The sequence below is a fragment of the Plectropomus leopardus genome, chromosome 11 (assembly GCF_026936395.1).
Source record: "Plectropomus leopardus strain MGB_pleo_1.0 chromosome 11, ASM2693639v1, whole genome shotgun sequence".
NCBI classification, from domain to species: Eukaryota; Metazoa; Chordata; class Actinopteri; order Perciformes; family Serranidae; genus Plectropomus; species Plectropomus leopardus.
This window is the reverse complement of record NC_142186.1, coordinates 18,865,409-18,882,317: the sequence shown is the minus strand read 5'-3', so window position 1 is coordinate 18,882,317 and position 16,909 is coordinate 18,865,409. Positions and strand designations below refer to the sequence as shown.

At 36.5% G+C, this 16,909-nt stretch overlaps 3 protein-coding genes across 5 annotated transcripts in view; 2 read left to right on the top strand and 1 right to left on the bottom strand.

Annotated features, from left to right (window-relative positions):
- plekhg4b (pleckstrin homology domain containing, family G (with RhoGef domain) member 4B) overlaps positions 1-8,817 on the top strand; it is a 29,846-nt gene extending 21,029 nt beyond the window's left edge. The window contains exons 15-24 of one of the 3 annotated variants that reach the window (XM_042489728.2): positions 35-284; positions 603-692; positions 1,063-1,287; positions 1,519-1,689; positions 1,782-1,959; positions 2,066-2,182; positions 2,908-3,186; positions 4,531-4,769; positions 6,437-6,506; positions 8,431-8,817. In XM_042489728.2, the coding sequence (XP_042345662.2) occupies positions 35-284; positions 603-692; positions 1,063-1,287; positions 1,519-1,689; positions 1,782-1,959; positions 2,066-2,182; positions 2,908-3,186; positions 4,531-4,769; positions 6,437-6,481 (1,594 nt within the window). In that variant the 3' untranslated portion in view covers positions 6,482-6,506; positions 8,431-8,817. Of the gene's footprint in view, positions 1-34; positions 285-602; positions 693-1,062; positions 1,288-1,518; positions 1,690-1,781; positions 1,960-2,044; positions 2,183-2,907; positions 3,187-4,530; positions 4,770-6,436; positions 6,507-8,430 lie in introns of all 3 variants that reach the window. The other 2 variants (XM_042489727.2, XM_042489729.2) reach the window with 2 other exon arrangements.
- Positions 8,701-13,152, bottom strand: LOC121945514 (uncharacterized). Its single transcript, XM_042489730.2, has 6 exons — positions 12,833-13,152; positions 11,999-12,182; positions 10,583-10,702; positions 10,396-10,452; positions 9,520-9,627; positions 8,701-9,396 (listed from the first exon to the last, which is right to left on the bottom strand). Exons 2-6 carry the CDS (start codon positions 12,164-12,166, stop codon positions 9,292-9,294), a joined length of 558 nt encoding a protein of 185 aa, XP_042345664.1. The 5' UTR covers positions 12,167-12,182; positions 12,833-13,152; the 3' UTR covers positions 8,701-9,291.
- Positions 13,153-13,267: 115 nt separating this feature from the next.
- Positions 13,268-15,420, top strand: LOC121946338 (uncharacterized). Its single transcript, XM_042490870.2, has 7 exons — positions 13,268-13,336; positions 13,413-13,581; positions 13,717-13,815; positions 14,001-14,057; positions 14,548-14,655; positions 14,764-14,880; positions 14,975-15,420. Exons 2-7 carry the CDS (start codon positions 13,417-13,419, stop codon positions 15,002-15,004), a joined length of 576 nt encoding a protein of 191 aa, XP_042346804.2. The 5' UTR covers positions 13,268-13,336; positions 13,413-13,416; the 3' UTR covers positions 15,005-15,420.
- The last annotated feature ends 1,489 nt before the right edge of the window (positions 15,421-16,909 follow it).

The following is a 16,909-nucleotide window of genomic DNA, read 5'->3' as shown; positions in this document are numbered from 1 at the left end:
TTCTCACACCTTATCCTGTTTCTTTGTTTACCAGTAAAGTGCAGCACATCATGGATGAGATGATCTCCACAGAGAGGGAGTACGTTCGCTCTCTCAGCTATGTCATTGAGCACTACTTCCCTGAGATGGAGCGGCTGGACTTGCCTCAGGACCTGCGAGGGAAGCGCAGCATCATTTTTGGTAACGTGGAGAAACTGTGGGACTTCCACAGTCAGTACTTCCTGAAGGAGCTGGAATCATGCGCCCACTCTCCACTGTCCATCAGTAGCTGTTTTCTCAGACACGTGAGTCCAGACAGCCAGTCCGTCTGTGTGCCCTGAGGCGCACTGACAGCCTAAAAACAGCACTCAGGTCTAGTGACTGTAATGTGTTGACCTGCAGTTACTGACGTTTTTCAAAACAACTTAATGCATGTCACCAGTGTGGTGTCAGGGATTCACAATGCTCTCTTGTTGTTTGTACCCATGTAGTCACTCATCAAACATAGACAACTACATCCACAGCCTCTTGGAAGCTGAATCATTCATAATGTTTGGCAAAGCATGCTGAAATGCATGCTTTTTACTGTAGTCAGCGTTGTAACTTGTTAATCTTGTGTGCAGGAGGATCAGTTTGGAATGTATGCTCTGTACAGCAAGAATAAGCCCCAGTCCGACGCTCTGCTCAGCAGCCATGGGAACGAATTCTTTAAGGTGCGTCTGGTCACATTCCTCACACGGTAGCAGGTCACAGGGGCAAGTGCTTGATGTTTTAGTCGTACACTCACTAAGTGCATCACAAAAAATGTCAACAGTGGATTTTGAGCAATACCTTGGCATGGCCAATATTACATTTTAATTATTTAAAAAAAATATTTGTCAATGTTAAGGTTATGTGTTAATGTTGAAAAAATAAATATCATTGGGTTTTGGTCTAAAAAAGTTGCACAGTGCAGTTCATCACTTAGCTCATGGCTTATAATGCGTTCCTGTCGTTTGCATGAGTAGATCCGTATTTAAAAGACTGTGGATTTTTAGAATCCATCAACGCCACAATAATAATCCTTACTGCATCTCTTTGCAGAATAAGCAGATGGAGCTCGGAGACAAGATGGACTTGGCGTCCTACTTGCTGAAGCCCATCCAGAGGATGAGTAAATATGCACTGCTGCTTAAGGACCTGATTAAGGAGTGCAGTCAGTCCCAGGAGCAGGAGCTGAGCGACCTCCGCACCGCAGAGGAGATGGTTAAGTTTCAGCTTCGCCATGGCAACGACCTACTGGCTATGGATGCCATTCGGGGCTGTGATGTAAGTAGTAATACATGGGCACACAGCCATGTGCTGCTATAATGAATATTTTGATGTCAGCATAAAAGCCAAATACTACTTAGCATTATTCTGAGACAATCCAGCATGACATTAAAGCTATTTTTGAATCGGAGGTCATCTTGTTATGAATACGGCAGAGTGAGGTCAGAGTCCCACCAGGAGTTGTATTGTTTTCTGTGACGCATGTGAACGGCCGTGTTTCCTCTCCAGGTGAATCTAAAAGAGCAGGGTCAACTCCGCTGCCAGGATGAGTTCATAGTCTGGTGTGGACGCAGGAAATACCTCCGCCACGTCTTCTTATTTGAAGACCTCATCCTCTTTAGCAAAACCAAGAAGATAGAAGGAGGATATGACTTTTACATCTATAAACAGTCCTTCAAAGTAAGAGCTTATTTTTATAAGATTATTTTCCCCTGCAACTTTTTTATAATGAAAAAACATGTAATGTTTTTTTCCTGTTCTTTTCTATTTAGACAGCAGAGATAGGTATGACTGAAAATGTTGGTGACAGCGGCCTGCGCTTTGAGATTTGGTTCCGTCGGAGGAAGTCGCAGGACACCTTTATACTCCAAGCGAGCTCGGCAGAGGTCAAGGCAGTGTGGACGGCCATCATAGGGAAGATTCTGTGGAGGCAGGCACTCAGAAACAGAGGTGTTTATAATTGTAATTTCGATTGAATAACAATGTGACATTCAGGCTGTTTATCCCACGTAAAACAAAGACTTTGTCATTAAAGATTTACATTTCTGGACTCCAGAGTTGCGGATGCAGGAGATGGTGTCCATGGGGATTGGAAGCAAACCTTTTATGGACATCAAGCCAAGTGACGCAGCTATCAGTGACAGAGCCATTGACTATATCATGAAGGGGTCAGGTGAGCTGTTCTTGTGCACTTTGTTGATTTCAGCCTTTCAGCAATGTTTCAGAAATAATCTTTGTCTATAATAATACACCTGAAAACACACAATATATTCATTTACACTGAGCATGCGAGTGCTAGTTTAGACAGGAAGCAGATTATCTGCTCTCCGGTTGGTTGTTTAGTAACAGAAAACACTACATAGATGGCAAAAATTAAGACCAGAGATTTCTTCACTTGAAGCGACAACAAGGTGAAACTGTTACCGAAAGTAACATCTGGGTATAAAACAGTCAAAGCGGAGGAGAACTTATCAGAAAAGCAAACACTTGAACAAACATCAGCGTGATAAACCTAATAGTGTGGATGTTGTGTTTCTCTGACTCCTCTCTCCAGTTTGTTGCATCTCCATGAGTCACTCTGTAATTATGCAGATACGCACTTCTTTTCTTTGCTGAAACCACAACAACTTGGCTCTTGCTTACGGGTCTTTTGATCTAAGTAGTATTATGAGAGTTTTGTCAAGTAAACACATCAGATGTAACTTAAGCCATACTGATTTGAATTCATTACAACCACAGTAAACTGTTTCACATTACTCCTCTATCAAGGCTCAGCAGAGATGCTGTAATTCAACATTCATGCCTTAGTTGTTGTAATTAACAACTGCAGGAATTTACAGACATTCTTATTACGTAACATCCCTCCTGTGATCTCACCGTGTTTGTCTCCATTGACAGAGGCGAGGACCAGAGCGTCCATTGCGGTGTCTTCGTTTGAACACGCCACTTCGTTCAAGCGACCTCATTCCACCATCTCCAACAGCAGCACCTCCTCCTCCAGCAGCCAGTCGTCGTCCTCCCTGCTGGGCTCGCTCAATCTTCATCTCTACTCCTCACCCTCTCACCCGCACACACATCCACACCTAATAACCAGCGTTCCCTCCTTCGCCCAGTGGCCCTACGACTGCATAGAAGAGGACGAGCTGGAGCAGGACAGCGGGAGTCAGCCCTCCATGAGTGAGTGACACATTTTTCTGCTGTAGTATGCAATGTTCATTATTTAAAGTTACAAGTAAAACACATTAGGGCATGTATCTGTGTTCATTTTGATTATGAAAAAAGTAAATGTCAGACTCAGAAAAATTATGGATGATAAATACAATTTTTGAAATATATATAAAGACTTTTTGACTTTTTTACACTCTTTCGGAAACTTGAGCACATAATCAGCAGATTATTTGTATTTACTCCTTATTTCTCACTCCACTTTCTATTACTGAAACCTTTCTTTGAGCTGTCAGTGTTACTCAAGAACCTAAATTGATTTAAACTGCTGTGATCAGTATTTTGCAATCAAAAACACAACCTCTTGCTAAGTGAGGACATAAAATATGGATGAAAAAAAACTATTTTAGCAGACAATAATTAAAAAAAAAAAGAAAGAAAAAAAAGAAAACTAATAACATTTTTATTAATTATTATACAATTATTGTGGCAAAAACATTTCACAATAATGCTATTATCATGATATCTAATCTAAAATTTGGAAGAAAAAAAAATCATAATAATGCTGTCAGTCACCAGTCATCAGTAACCAGATGGCGCTGGTGGAGGAAGACCAAGTAAGAATGGAAAGAAACAGGAATGATTTAGGAGGCACAAAGTTATTTTCACAATATTATTATATCATGTTTGTTAACATGACATCAATATTTGATTTTTAAGTATTACGATTATCAACAATACCTGTATATTACGTAACCCTTAACTAATAATAATTCATTTTTAGCACTTTTTAAAACCCACTGTTCATATAAAAAGTATTAATCCTGCTTGGAAGTTTTCAGCTTGTGCTGATTTGATTTGGCATTTAACACAAAAAGATACTTTTATGTTTAAAAGAAAACAAATCTCCCCAAATTCATCTAAATCAATTCAAGTAAAGTCTTAGTATTTACCGACTCTGGGTCAGTATTTACTGTATGTTAAAAAGTGATTCCCAAAACAACAAAAAGGGGATAAATGAAGCAAAGATAAATATTTTTAAAATGGAAAAATGCCTCAAGATTTGAAAATAAAAACCAAATTTATAGATCTAGATTTAATAGTAAGGCCTTTATGTGTAGCATGTTTACAGTGGGAGAAGGGAGATTAGATCGTCAAAGTGTATTCTTCACAGCTTCCACTAGGAGTTGCCAAAGGCTGAACATTTCCAACACACAGCTTTATGAATACATGAAGCCTTCACAACTTGTTAACTGAGCGCACACTGAACGAACTCTAGCCTCAATATTGAAGTAATTAAGTTCTGAGTTTTGTGATCCAGTGTTGCAGTGTTAATGTATCTTTTTTTCTCTTCAGTCACTGAAAGCTCAGAGACTTCCTCTCAGTGCACGTCCAGTGACAGTGTAACAGGGCTGAGTACCCTCACTATACCCGGGCACCCCAGCATCATCATGGACTCCTACAACAACAACAACAACAACAACGAGCCCCCTTCATTCCTGTGCTCCTCCACACCTCCCTCCTCCATCGCGTCTCCTTCGATTTTCCAGAAAGAGGAAGACCTCCAAACCCAGGCCACCAAGTTCATCACAGCAGTGAGTGTTTAATTACGTATCTTCTCACAAGAAGACCTCAAGTCATACTGCTAACGTCACGTTGCTTCGTGAGAATATATTTGAAATACAGCTTTAAATCAGATATAGCTGCCGTGACACCCATTTATATTTCGTGGCTTTAACTCTGTGTTCTGTCTTAAGTGTACCTTTATATAGAGGTATGAATAGTTTTGCATGTATTTCTTCTGCTTTTTTGTTGGCTGTGTGAAAGATGGTGGTAGGTTTACCACATGAAGAACGACCCTATTCATCTTTATTGTTTTCTAATGTCATTATGTCTTATTCATTAAAAGGTAATTTATCTGATTGTACTTTTAACTCTACCTCAAATTTATCACATAATAGACTATATTTTTTCTCTTGTGAGTCCCTTTAAGTCCAGCTTTGCCCAAAATGTGCTGTATTCGCCTTTGTACAGGCACTTTAGTCTAGGGCCCATGGTACATTTTCTTTTGTTTAAATACATACATTTTATTTATTTTTATTAATCACACTTCTTTATTTTTCGTCGAATAATTTTGTACATTTGTATGCCCTGGAAACAATTAAGTTATAGTACTTCCCGTAAGCTCTGCAGGAGTCACGTTATCAAAATGTTGATTTATGGAGTTAAGTTGATGCTGCGTATAATCATAGTCTGAAGTGCTCCTGCTTTCTGAATGGAGTTTTTATTTTACTCAAGAGATGCAATAGTTGGCAAAGGCAATTATTTGGAAAAATAGCACCATATGTGTCTAAAAACACCTAGAGCCAGTAACATCTGTAAATAATTTTAAAGTCTGATTATGACCCTGATTTTGCTACAATGGTTGATTTTAAAAATTCTGAAATTGGTTGTATAAAGAATTAAAATCTCTTATCCTCTGAGTTGTCTGGGTTGCAGTGGTAAACCAGTTTCACAGTACACCACGATACTAAAACTGTTATAACAGTTATCATACAATGTACGTTGACTCATCTATGGTATTGAAAAAAAGCAGGGCAGGGATCTCACCTGCGCATATACATCACTTTTATGTTTACGACTGCAAACTTTTTATACAAACTTCCAGAATTGGTTACAGGTTTCAATTATAATAAAGCATTTGTTCAACCAAAACCCTTCTAATTACAACAATAATAATAATACATTATTATTATTATTATTATTTGTGTGTAACTGTATACTGTGATACAGTGAACCCATTATATTTTGAAACCATTATAATTATATAAAATCAATATGTCAATCTCATTCTGTTGCAACTCTATTTCTGAGTTGGCTTAAGACCATTTTAAGCTGTTTGATCATGTTGAACATGTTTGATTTTTCCACCTGTAAAATGTATAAATATGAGCATGAACCGGTACTTCATTTAGAGAAAACTGTCATCTTCAAAAGTCTGTAGATAAGACAAAAATTGTGTTCAGTTCTTTCACACATTGATCTGAATGTGAAACCTTTGCTCTGAAATGTATATTGTCTTTTTATAAACACAAATAAACCCAACAAACTACATAAGCTGATAAGACTGACTGGCACACTGTAGCCAGTGAGAGAACAGTTGAAGTTGGATTTCAGACTCCAACGCTTTAAAGGCAAGTGATGGACAAAAGCCGAAGCCCCAGTTAAACTCACCAACTTTTTGCTGTTTTGTTTTTACCAGAGCAAGTCCTCTCATATAGCAGTAGGCCTCTCTACTGTGGTCTGACTCAGAGCTGAGGGGTTTTAGCTCAGTAAGTAACTTGTCATCAGAGCGGACATCCGTGTTGTCCCCCTCACAGCCTCATTAACAACTGTGAGGAGCCCGTGGCCTGACTACTAATCTGTGTGAAACTGTGCTTCTGGAGCCTGTGTTTTGTGCTGCATGGCAGAGGGCTCTCCTTCTGATGGGTGGTTTGTTTTGTAAACTTCTGGCTCTTTTTCATGTCTCTTGGTTTTCTCATCCTCTCATTTTCTTCTGTGCATCTGTTTGACATGAGGTTGAAATTTGTGTTGTGAACTGAATCAAGAGTTTTATGCATGTGTGAACACGAGCATGCTCTGTTACAGCCTTTGTTTTTTGGGGCTTTGGAATGCATTTAAGTTTGTTTTTGCTGATGTTGCTGATGACGCCTGAGTTTTGTGTTTTTTAACAAACTGTTTAACTTGTTCTTTTTATTTGTTTCTAATGTTTAAATTAAACCTTTGTTGTACCTAAATGGGGGGAAAACTGAATTGCATAACCACAATATAATTTTAGATTAAAGGCACAAAATATTAAAATGCTAATAAATAATTTCTCGTAGGACCTAATTGGCAATAAAACATTAAAAAATTCTAAAAAAAAAAAGAAAAAAAAAAAAAAAAAAGATATTCCCCGTGTTTAGATATCACTCTAAATGTGCAGTCAACGTTTGTTCAGCAGGACCCTAAAAGTAATTTTAAAAACTTAACTAAGTGGTTTTTGAAATTATCATGAAAAAATATAAAAAACAAATGTTCTTTCTGCATGTTTTGATAGGTTTAGGCAGAGGTATTTTTTATTTGAATGCATTTAAATGTGTAATAGCTTCCTTGAAATCTGTCCTTTCAGTGCTCAGTGTTACTTTTTAGATAACTTTCTTTGTTCATTCTTCAACCTTCAAGTAATTTTCAGTGTCTTTTCATTAGTGTAATCTTTAATATTCAGTATGAAAGACTTTATATTGTAATATGCACACATTTGGTGATAGTGTAGTGTTCCTCTTTATTTTGTGTGTGCAGCCAGAGTGAAGCATCTGAAAATCCCAGTTTGAAAACCACTGTTTTATTTACTTTGAAAATCACAAAAAGCTACATCTTACACAGCTCATTTTAAAAGAAAAGAAAAAAAACAGTTCCTTGTAAGCAACATTGATACCTCTTATTTTTAGTCGTACTATTTTTATGACAACCTTAAACAACTCAGGTAACTGTTGGTGTGATAAAATTTATAATCTTTAAAATGTGTGTTATGTAATGCAGTATAACCCTTAGAGGTGTTTAAACCCTGTCTCCACGAAATTCTGTCTGAATGTTACTAAACTGTTTTCTTAATCATGTTGTTATGGCAATGTAATCGCTGCCTGAATTATGTTCAAAGACAACATTTCTTTTCAGCTAACAAAACACGAAATTCATGTAATGTACAGGCTGTGAAAGGGAGTGGCTTGACACCTGAGCTATGGGTTTGCATCTAAGACTCCTGTCTCAGGTTTAGGCAACAAATTCACTTTGGTTAAGATTAAGGGAAGATCGTTGTCTCTGTTAAATGTAAATGTCATGTTGTCATTTAAAAAGGCATGCTATAGTCACTACGAGTGGATAATTTAATGCAAGACTGCCTTTTTTGAGCAACAACTGATATACGTTCTCACCTAACATGCTGCTGATATGTTCAGTGTCAACATTTTTGTGACTTGCCAGTTTCAATAATTAGCAACATGTCCTGATTATGTTAACAGAGAATGGAATTTGCTCGGCATTTCAAGTATTTCAAGTAGACAGGGCTTCTTTAAAGATGTTTAAATTTAGCTGACTGACATTGTTTATATTGCATGCTGACTAAAGTCAAATCATTTGAGTGCATAATGTGTGACACAAGATGTTTATCTAATTCTCCTCTTGTGTGTTTCTTGTGTTTTCCTTCTTTCTTTGTAGCTGTGAAGACCTGGAGCTGAACGCTTCTCGATGCCACAGCAATTTATATATAAGGACCATGAGATGAAAATGAAAGGAGTCCAGCTTCGCAGCACTAAGACTAATGGATGAAGCTCAGCTGTTAATGACATTTCATTATGATTCTGTAAATTGGAAACTGACCCAAAATATATACTGCCTTAATGGTACGCCAGTGGTCTGTACATTTGTTTTAATGAACTAGATATGAATCAGTGTTTATATTGTAGATGAGTTTTTTATGCATTTTACAAAAAAAAAAAAAATAGCAGGCAGATCAATCGAGACAATGTTGTACCATGATATATCTTTTCTTTTGTTGCCAGTCCTGTTATAAGTTTGTACAGATGATTAAAATGTTGTTCACAAGTCATTGTATTTCTCTCTTTGTGTGCTGGAAGTGTGAGTGCAGCTTAAAACACTCTGCAGATATTTCCACTGATAAAAAAGCACAAGTGTAAAACCACACACAGAGACCCTCGCAGATACACAGACAGAGCAGTGCGATGAGGCCCATTACTACCGTTATACAGAAAGCAGAGGCTGAGGAGGATGAAGAGTGTTTTTTCCTTCACATGAGAAAAGCTGACATCTGTTTACCACAAGCTTTGTGTTCTCAGTCCGAGTCAAACATCAGAGGCAGACCACAGCCCAGGCTCGTTCAGCGGGGGTTTCAGCTCCAATATAGGCAGTCGAGACCGAACACAAAGCCACACTTCATGTACAACAAAAGAAAAAGAAAAATATTAATACAGTTACTTAACTTCTTTAAGTCCTAATTTACAGTATCCTGGTCCTCTTTCCATCTAATTTAAAGTATTCAATTCTCAAATGTCGTATTCTTCAGCTCTGTGGTGATTTGGCACGCTTTTCTTTGGCAAACCAGACGCAGAGAACTGCTGAGAGAAAAACTTTGACCCCCAACATACAAAGCTCCAACACCTCCATCTGTTAGAAACAAAAAACATCAAGCAAACATTTGTTTCATTTTTCCAAATACATGTAAATATCTATTGCTAACTAAGCACTTTGAAGTGTTTCATCCTTTCATACACCATCACATCGTCTTACCCTCAAATGTTGATCATGTTCTGGAATCCAGTAAGTCAGGTCGACACTTATCAGACCAGCTGAAACCACAGCTACAAAAATACAGCCACAGTTAACCCAGAGGGACACCTGCAACACAAATCATACGTCAGTTTCTCATTAATTCATTTTTATTCATTCAGCTAATAATCACCTTCACCCAGTTGCCCCTCCAGAAATGTTCAGTAGGGGTGGCCAGATGGAGCTACAGATAATCTTGGGGTAGCAGATAGTCAGAAATCACATACTGATATATTTTGGTTTCTTATTTAAAAGCTAATATTATTAAATATCCAATGTGCATAGACTTATTTCAGTGCAGTTAATAAATTTAGTTCCATAGTCCTGTTTTAATGTGTCATTGATGTACAGTATGTTTACATATAAAGTGATTCGTTGTACTTTAAATATGCTGGTTGTCTTTTTTCTTAAAAAGACAAACATACAGCTCCAATTTAAAGGAGATACATTTACATTGAGTGTAAGGAACAAAACATTTACTGAGAATCAAATCAAATTTAGGGAAGATTCGTGGGTACTTACAGAACCCGTTTTCATTAAGATATCTGGAAGTGAGAGTTCAACCCCTTTGAAAATCACCATGTCAGTTGCTCTCTCACCAGAATTTAGCCTAAATTTGGTACATTATGTAGTTCCCTTTTCCAACAAGCTAAGACAACACAGTTAGTCAAAGTCTACTTTAAATTGTCTATTTTAAAAAGATACCACTACTTCATGCTAGCTTAAAAATAGCATCCCACAGCCTTTTAAAAACTGGAATATTATATAATATTTTTTTACTGTCACTTCATTAACTGTAATAAGTAGTTTGTTGGGCTAGTATTGAGGTGTACTTACAGGTAGTAATCCTGGATATTTGAACAAGAGGTTGGAAACAACTCCAGCAATGATGTACTGCAGAAGAGAAGAATGCAGAGTCAGTATTTGAAAACAAGTTTGATTAATAATTGTTAAGTAATTATTTTTATCTGCTTTGCTTGTGCATGTTTTTTATTATTTGTTTTTTAATTGAGAAAAGACTTACGAGTGCTCCACTCAGGAGAGAAACTCTGAACAAAGTGAAAAGGGACTCTTGCATCTCCTGTGTTACTGCAAAAATAATTCCCACTCCAACACTGAGGAGACCGCTCACCATCTGCAGAGACTAACAGACAAGCAGACACCATGAATTCATGACATTGTGTGTGTCCTTACTCGGAAATCATTACATTAAAAACACGATAATGAATTTAAAAAGAGAAGAAGTAAAATATTCATAAAATATAATGTCACATGATTCATGCAATTCATTAATCTTTGTAACATTTATTTATGCAGGAAAAGAGTAAATCTTAATCTGAAAAGTGCTTTTTATCTGAATCATAATAATAAATGAACAAATGACACACCAATGATTTTACCTGTGACTATATTGTTGCACATATTCTCAGTTTTATGTCGACAGAATTGGGTGAGTTTTACACTTAAGACAAAGAATACCACAAAACCCTCAACCGAGCATTTCCTGTTGCTTCTGTCCAAGTCTGCACACGGGTATAGGCCATTTTTTGGTATCCCCCTCCACACTGTTCTTGATATCTTGCATGAATTGTGTTGTAAATAGTTTTAGACATGAACTCAAATAGTCATGGGCAGTAATGAGAACAAGATAGCCATCACTGGTGCCTGGACATTAGTCAGTTCAAAGTAAAATATATATAATACAGAGATGTAAAGTGTGAGAAAAAATGTTTTACTATCTTGGTTCCTTTTTTCCTCATTATACAGAACATTGTTGCAGTTTTTAAAGAATACACTAAGACACACACTAAATAAAATACTTCAACTGTAAATATCTGATTATAATCATATTAATATAAACACAGTGTATCATCATATCTATGAATGCTTTCAAAGTGATCTCTATTCAAAGGAGCACACGACACTCTCAACGAGGATGAAATTTGAAATATATACTATATATATATATATATTTACATATACATATACATATATACACTACATGTTGTATATAGTAAAAATGAAATACAACATTTTTCATACTGCAAAATGGGGTTATAGCCAGTGCTGTAGTCAAGACCACCTAAACCGAGATCAAGTCATGACCAAGACCAGACTGTACTGAGACCAAGACTTAGAAGGTTGAGACCTAGTCAAGACCAAGACCAGCTCAAGTCCCATGCTGCATGACACAGTAACGATAAAGTGTGGAACATACAAACCACAGGCACTCCTCTAATTGATCCAAAAACGCCTGCAAAAAAAACAACAAATGAAGGTTCCTCTTCATTCACATGTGTAGGAATTTTCCTTTGTAAACCAATGTCAGAAGTTGAATCCAAACTTCTTTGATGCAATCTCAACAATAGTTTAACATTATGACCTCGTCAAAGGGTTTAGTTTTTTGACGTGATATCCTGATGAGTTTAGTCACTCTTACCCCCAACACAGCAGGTTGTTTCTCCAGCAGGTCATGCAGCGGCCCTTTGCTGTCTGGCAGGAGCTCTGTGGGCCGGTAATGATGCACCAAAGGCGGCTCTCTCCACTCAGGTCTGCGTGGCAGCTCATCAGCTCCACGGATGTCCATGTCAACATCGGCACAGGCCATTTGGTGCTTCTCTGATCTGCAGAGATGATGGTTTTTAAATTCTTACTGTGAATCCTTTCTCCTTTGCTCCTCACATGAGACAAACACTGCAGTAAAACTTAAAAAAGTACAGAGCAACAGAAAAATAATAACCCTTAATAATAATAACACTGTAATGCAATACCATACAACAATCTAGTAATAAATTGTGAAAAGGAAGATTTTAAATTGTTGCTGACACACTGAGGTAACTATCCAACACATTTTTGAAACATGTTGTTGAATTACATTATTTCAGAAGTTGTCATGTTTTTGTGTATTTAAGTAAATAAGGCAGACAAGAAATTAAACATATCTTTCACTGTAATGTAATCTGTTACATCATTACCACAACGTACAACTTTGAAAAGAACTGTTGACCTACATGCACAAACAACTAATAAAATACCCGATGTCAATAAAATATAAACATATAAAAAATAAGTATTTATTTAGCTCCCAATAGTCTCGTTTACTTATCAGAATTACAGATTCTCAGACGACACGTGACATTTACAAAAACTTTCGATCCAAGTATAAACACATGCATTTGCAGAATACTCACGAAGTCATGTTTTTTATTGCAAAATATGTACAGAAAAGCTTTTTTTCTTAAAAAAAAAAAATGCAATTTAATAAAGATCTTACCAGATTTGTCTTGAGACGCATCTATTTCACTCTGTATCTCTGTATCTGTCTCAGAGAATCGCCTCGGTCTTCAGTCATTTTCACTTCCCTGACAATACTTTAAAAGATGAGGTCACCTCACACCTTAACTTCCTCACTCTGCCACAAGTCTCTACAATATCATCATGTTCGAACCCATAAGTTGCATTTTATGGTCCAGTATTTCTGATTCAACAAAACTTTTGTCTTTTGAAAATAAAGAAGTTACAATATCAAAAATATGAAGATGCTACAGTTTGAAATAAAATGTTTGCCAAATCAATCTGCGTGCAAAAATTTTGTGGGTTTGTGTGTGTGTGTGTGTGTGTGTGTGTGTGTGTGTGTGTAAGTGTGTGTGTGGGTAAGAAAAAAAAGGTGGGGTGGGGGTGGGGGTTAAAGATTGGTGAACCAGGTCATTTCCTTGTCAAACTCATACGACAAAGCAGAGAATTTCAGGTCTGAATCAAGATAAGACACAAAAAAAAGGTACGTTACTGAAAACCTCAACAGCAGATTCCCACATTGATAAAAGCTGCTTTAACCTTCTTCGCTTTGGTCACAGGAGAATGACGAAGAAGACATTTGAATGTGATGAATCGATGATCATCACCATACCCATTGGGAGTCTGAGGAATGCTAGAGATGGTCAACTGATGCCAGAGAAATTTCAGTGTGTTTACAAAGATTCATACAAGGTCTTTGTTATTCGAGGGAAACCTAAACCTCTTGGGGTAAATTGGATTGTTTCTCACAAAATAAGAGTCACATTAACACACTATTTCATTGCTTTATATTTATATTTTTGCCTTTAACTTGCTGAGAAAAGCTTCATCTTTGTAAAAGAGCATTATTCTCTTTGTTTTTAGGCAGCCCAGGCCATCGCTGGTGTGTTCATTGTCATTCTCTGTCTGATTTTCACTCAGACAGATGACTTCCTCAGGTTCTACACTCTGCCCAGTGTTCTGGTAAATACAGCTGCAAAACTACTAATGCAATGGAGATGATTCTGTTAAAATACATTTAGAAACCAATTCTTTAGTCTTTTTTAGTTCTTATCTTATTATAATGTATCTCATCTTGTTTTTTTTTTTTTTCATGCTTCATAATATCATATCTCAGTGTTAATTTACACATTTTATCAATATCTTAGTTTGTGGTCTGTGGTATGCTGTCCTACGCTGCTGGGCAATTTCCAAATATGCATGTGGTAAGTTAATACAAAAAGTAAAGTATAAAGTATTTCATATACATATATATGAAATTCAACTACAATTGGTAACTTGCTTAACCTATAGATTTAGAAATTATGACATGTGCTGACTTGATATTATTATTTTTGATATGTTAGTATATAATTTGTAATGTATGTTATTTTATTACTATTTTTATTATACCTTCTTTTATTCTATACTTCAGTTAGATTAAGAAAATAAGAAATCCAAACCCAAACTTGTATCTCCTAAACACCAAACATGGTGTTAAAGAATGCCTTCAAAAACATGGATTCAGAGTTTTTGAAGTAAATTTGAAGAGATTTGCAGAATAGCTAACAATCAGATTTTCAAAACTGTTACTTATGAAATCTAAATAACTATCTAATAACTTTAACAACGCACAAATTCACCACAGCTTATCTGGTATTTTTTTGGTTTCCAATAATTTTCTTGAATTATCTACTTATTTTTTTCATCTTCCAGACAAAGCTGTCATTCTCTCTGAACATCATCAGCTTCTTCTGGTCAGTTGCGGCAGTTTGTCTCTACGTGTTCAAGTTCAATGTTTCACCAGAAGGCAGCTCACACAAGGTAAAGAAACATTTATCCTTTTTAAAAAAAACAACAACAACCCCCCCCCCCCAAACAATGTATTTTCACTTTCAAAGCTTTCAAAGCTTTCTCAACCTTTTTTTTTAGGTCCATGAAGGAATCAAGGGACTGATTATATCTCTGCTGGTTTTGGAGAAGTTACTGGCCCTTTCTTTGATCTACTGGCTGAGTAAAGCTGTATGCAGACAACATTTCAACACGTTGGTATGTCATTTTCCTTTATATACACAGAAGCTGCATTATACTTTAACATGAATGAGATAATTTGTATGTAACATTAGTTACTGTTTTTCCGCAGCCAATCATACTGCTGAAACAAGGCGACTGAAGGCTTGAAAGACTTAATGGAACTCATGAAACCAACAACAGACCACCTACTTACATGATACTTTTAAATTCCTCTTTATTCCTCTTTATCAAGTATGCACAGCCACTCAGTGTACATTAATTTGCGTCTTCTAGGTAACACAGTATACACGTATATGTTTGTGTACATCTACCTGTTTCTATTGCATTTTTGATCAGAAAAAAAAGTGGGCTATCAATTGCAAGCATCGGTGTGTCTACACTGCAAAATCATCTCTGATTTCTAAATCCTTGGGAAGGTTGTATTGTCTCCATTCCTGTAAATTTAGATCATATTTTAAAACTTGTATTGTAGCCTAGTCCTTGATTACTTTTATTCTGTTCTCCATGAATCATTTTGTAACTTTGTTTTGTGCAAATAAAGGTGGTTTTCTTTTGTTTGTTTGTTTATGCTTCATTTGTCATCTTGTGCACTTTTAAGACATTCAACTACTCTGAACAACGCCATATAATAGCTGAAAAAAAGCTGATGGTCAATATAGTATATCTACATTTGGTATCAGTTAGAAAAATAATTTTACACATTTTGTTGTGATACATTTGTTAAAAACAGCAAATGTATTCAAAAGATAAAATAATCAAGTAGAAGAAGGTTGCGGGAGTATAACAGTGTGAACCCAGAGAGAACAAGTCATGTTTATACTTTGTGTTCCAACCTAAAAATACATCATTGCCATGCAAACTTAAGGTTGTCTGGCAATTTCAATTAGGTAGGGGTTTGTGGTTACTTTCTGCAATGACATTGCTCATAAATAATTTTTTTAATTTGACTTTTCAATCCACCCACTCCACTGAATTCAAGTCGCCTGATGTAAACGGAGTGTATCAAGTTGACAATTCTGTCTGATATCAGGCACGGGCCTACACATAAGGCAATACGAGCAATTGCTGAGAGGCCTACAAAAGATATTCTCTTACTGCAAGAGACAACAAAATTAAAATGCAACTTTCTAAACAAAACTGACAACATGTTCCATTTTTAAGCTCAGAGACAGGCAAAATGGACAGTTTATGTATGCTAGGTCTTACTTCAGTCTTTTTATCTTCCTCTTTTTTATCTTTTCTTTCTCTAAATATTAATGTAAAATTGTTGATATTTAATTTTAGGTATGTGGGTGCATGAATTTATGGTGCATAAGTCATTTGATTAAAATTGAATGACTTATGGAGAAGGGGTGGTAATGAATAAGTTTGTATTTCTTCTATAAATCTGTAAACCAAGGCATCATGTGTTTGACCATTTCTTGCTTTATGTTTTCATTGTCTGTAAATGTATTTATTTATTTGTATGTCTCCTTATTTGTATAATCTTTTCTCTATTTTTTTACATGTTCAATATAGATGAATAAATGACGGCCCTGATGCTTGACTTGTTAAAGTGGGGAGGTTTGCACTAGCAGATAAAACATAAACAGTCGTGCTGCTCTTCATGAAAAAAACGACAGGGACCCCTGCTGGGAGATGAGGATGTTTTTGGTTTCAATGACATGTGAAGCCCTGAGCGGCCACACGGGGGAGATAAACACACACAAAATCAAGTGAGGTAGAATCACCTTTCAGTGAAGGATGTTTTCTAGGAAACACATTCATTTGACTTTCAAATAACTTTACTGCTGTGCTGTGGTCAAATTACCAAAGCCTGTAGGCTGACATGGTTGTTTATATATATATATGTGTAAAGTAATCCAGGAGGTCACAGTTTAAGAGGTTTAATTGATTTGGCAGACTAGAAGAAGTCAACCTCTGTTCACTTGTTAGACTTTAAAATCCTTACACGGAGGTCACGCCAAAAACAATCAGAGCAACACATGATCAAGGGGTGCATGTGCACGCTTCCGCTTTGGGACACGCCCTATACAACCATGTT

Bases quoted from the DNA above. Each gene is read 5' to 3' on its own strand.
- LOC121946338 (XM_042490870.2), top strand. From the start codon at position 13,417: ATGACGAAGAAGACATTTGAATGTGATGAATCGATGATCATCACCATA. The intron at 14,058-14,547 runs GTAAGTTAATAC...TTCATCTTCCAG, and splicing joins AATTTCCAAATATGCATGTG to ACAAAGCTGTCATTCTCTCT. The intron at 14,881-14,974 runs GTATGTCATTTT...GTTTTTCCGCAG, and splicing joins GACAACATTTCAACACGTTG to CCAATCATACTGCTGAAACA.
- LOC121945514 (XM_042489730.2), bottom strand. From the start codon at position 12,166: ATGGCCTGTGCCGATGTTGACATGGACATCCGTGGAGCTGATGAGCTG. The intron at 10,703-11,998 runs GTAAGAGTGACT...CTTGTCTGTTAG, and splicing joins AACAACCTGCTGTGTTGGGG to TCTCTGCAGATGGTGAGCGG. The intron at 9,397-9,519 runs GTAAGACGATGT...TGTTTCTAACAG, and splicing joins AACATGATCAACATTTGAGG to ATGGAGGTGTTGGAGCTTTG.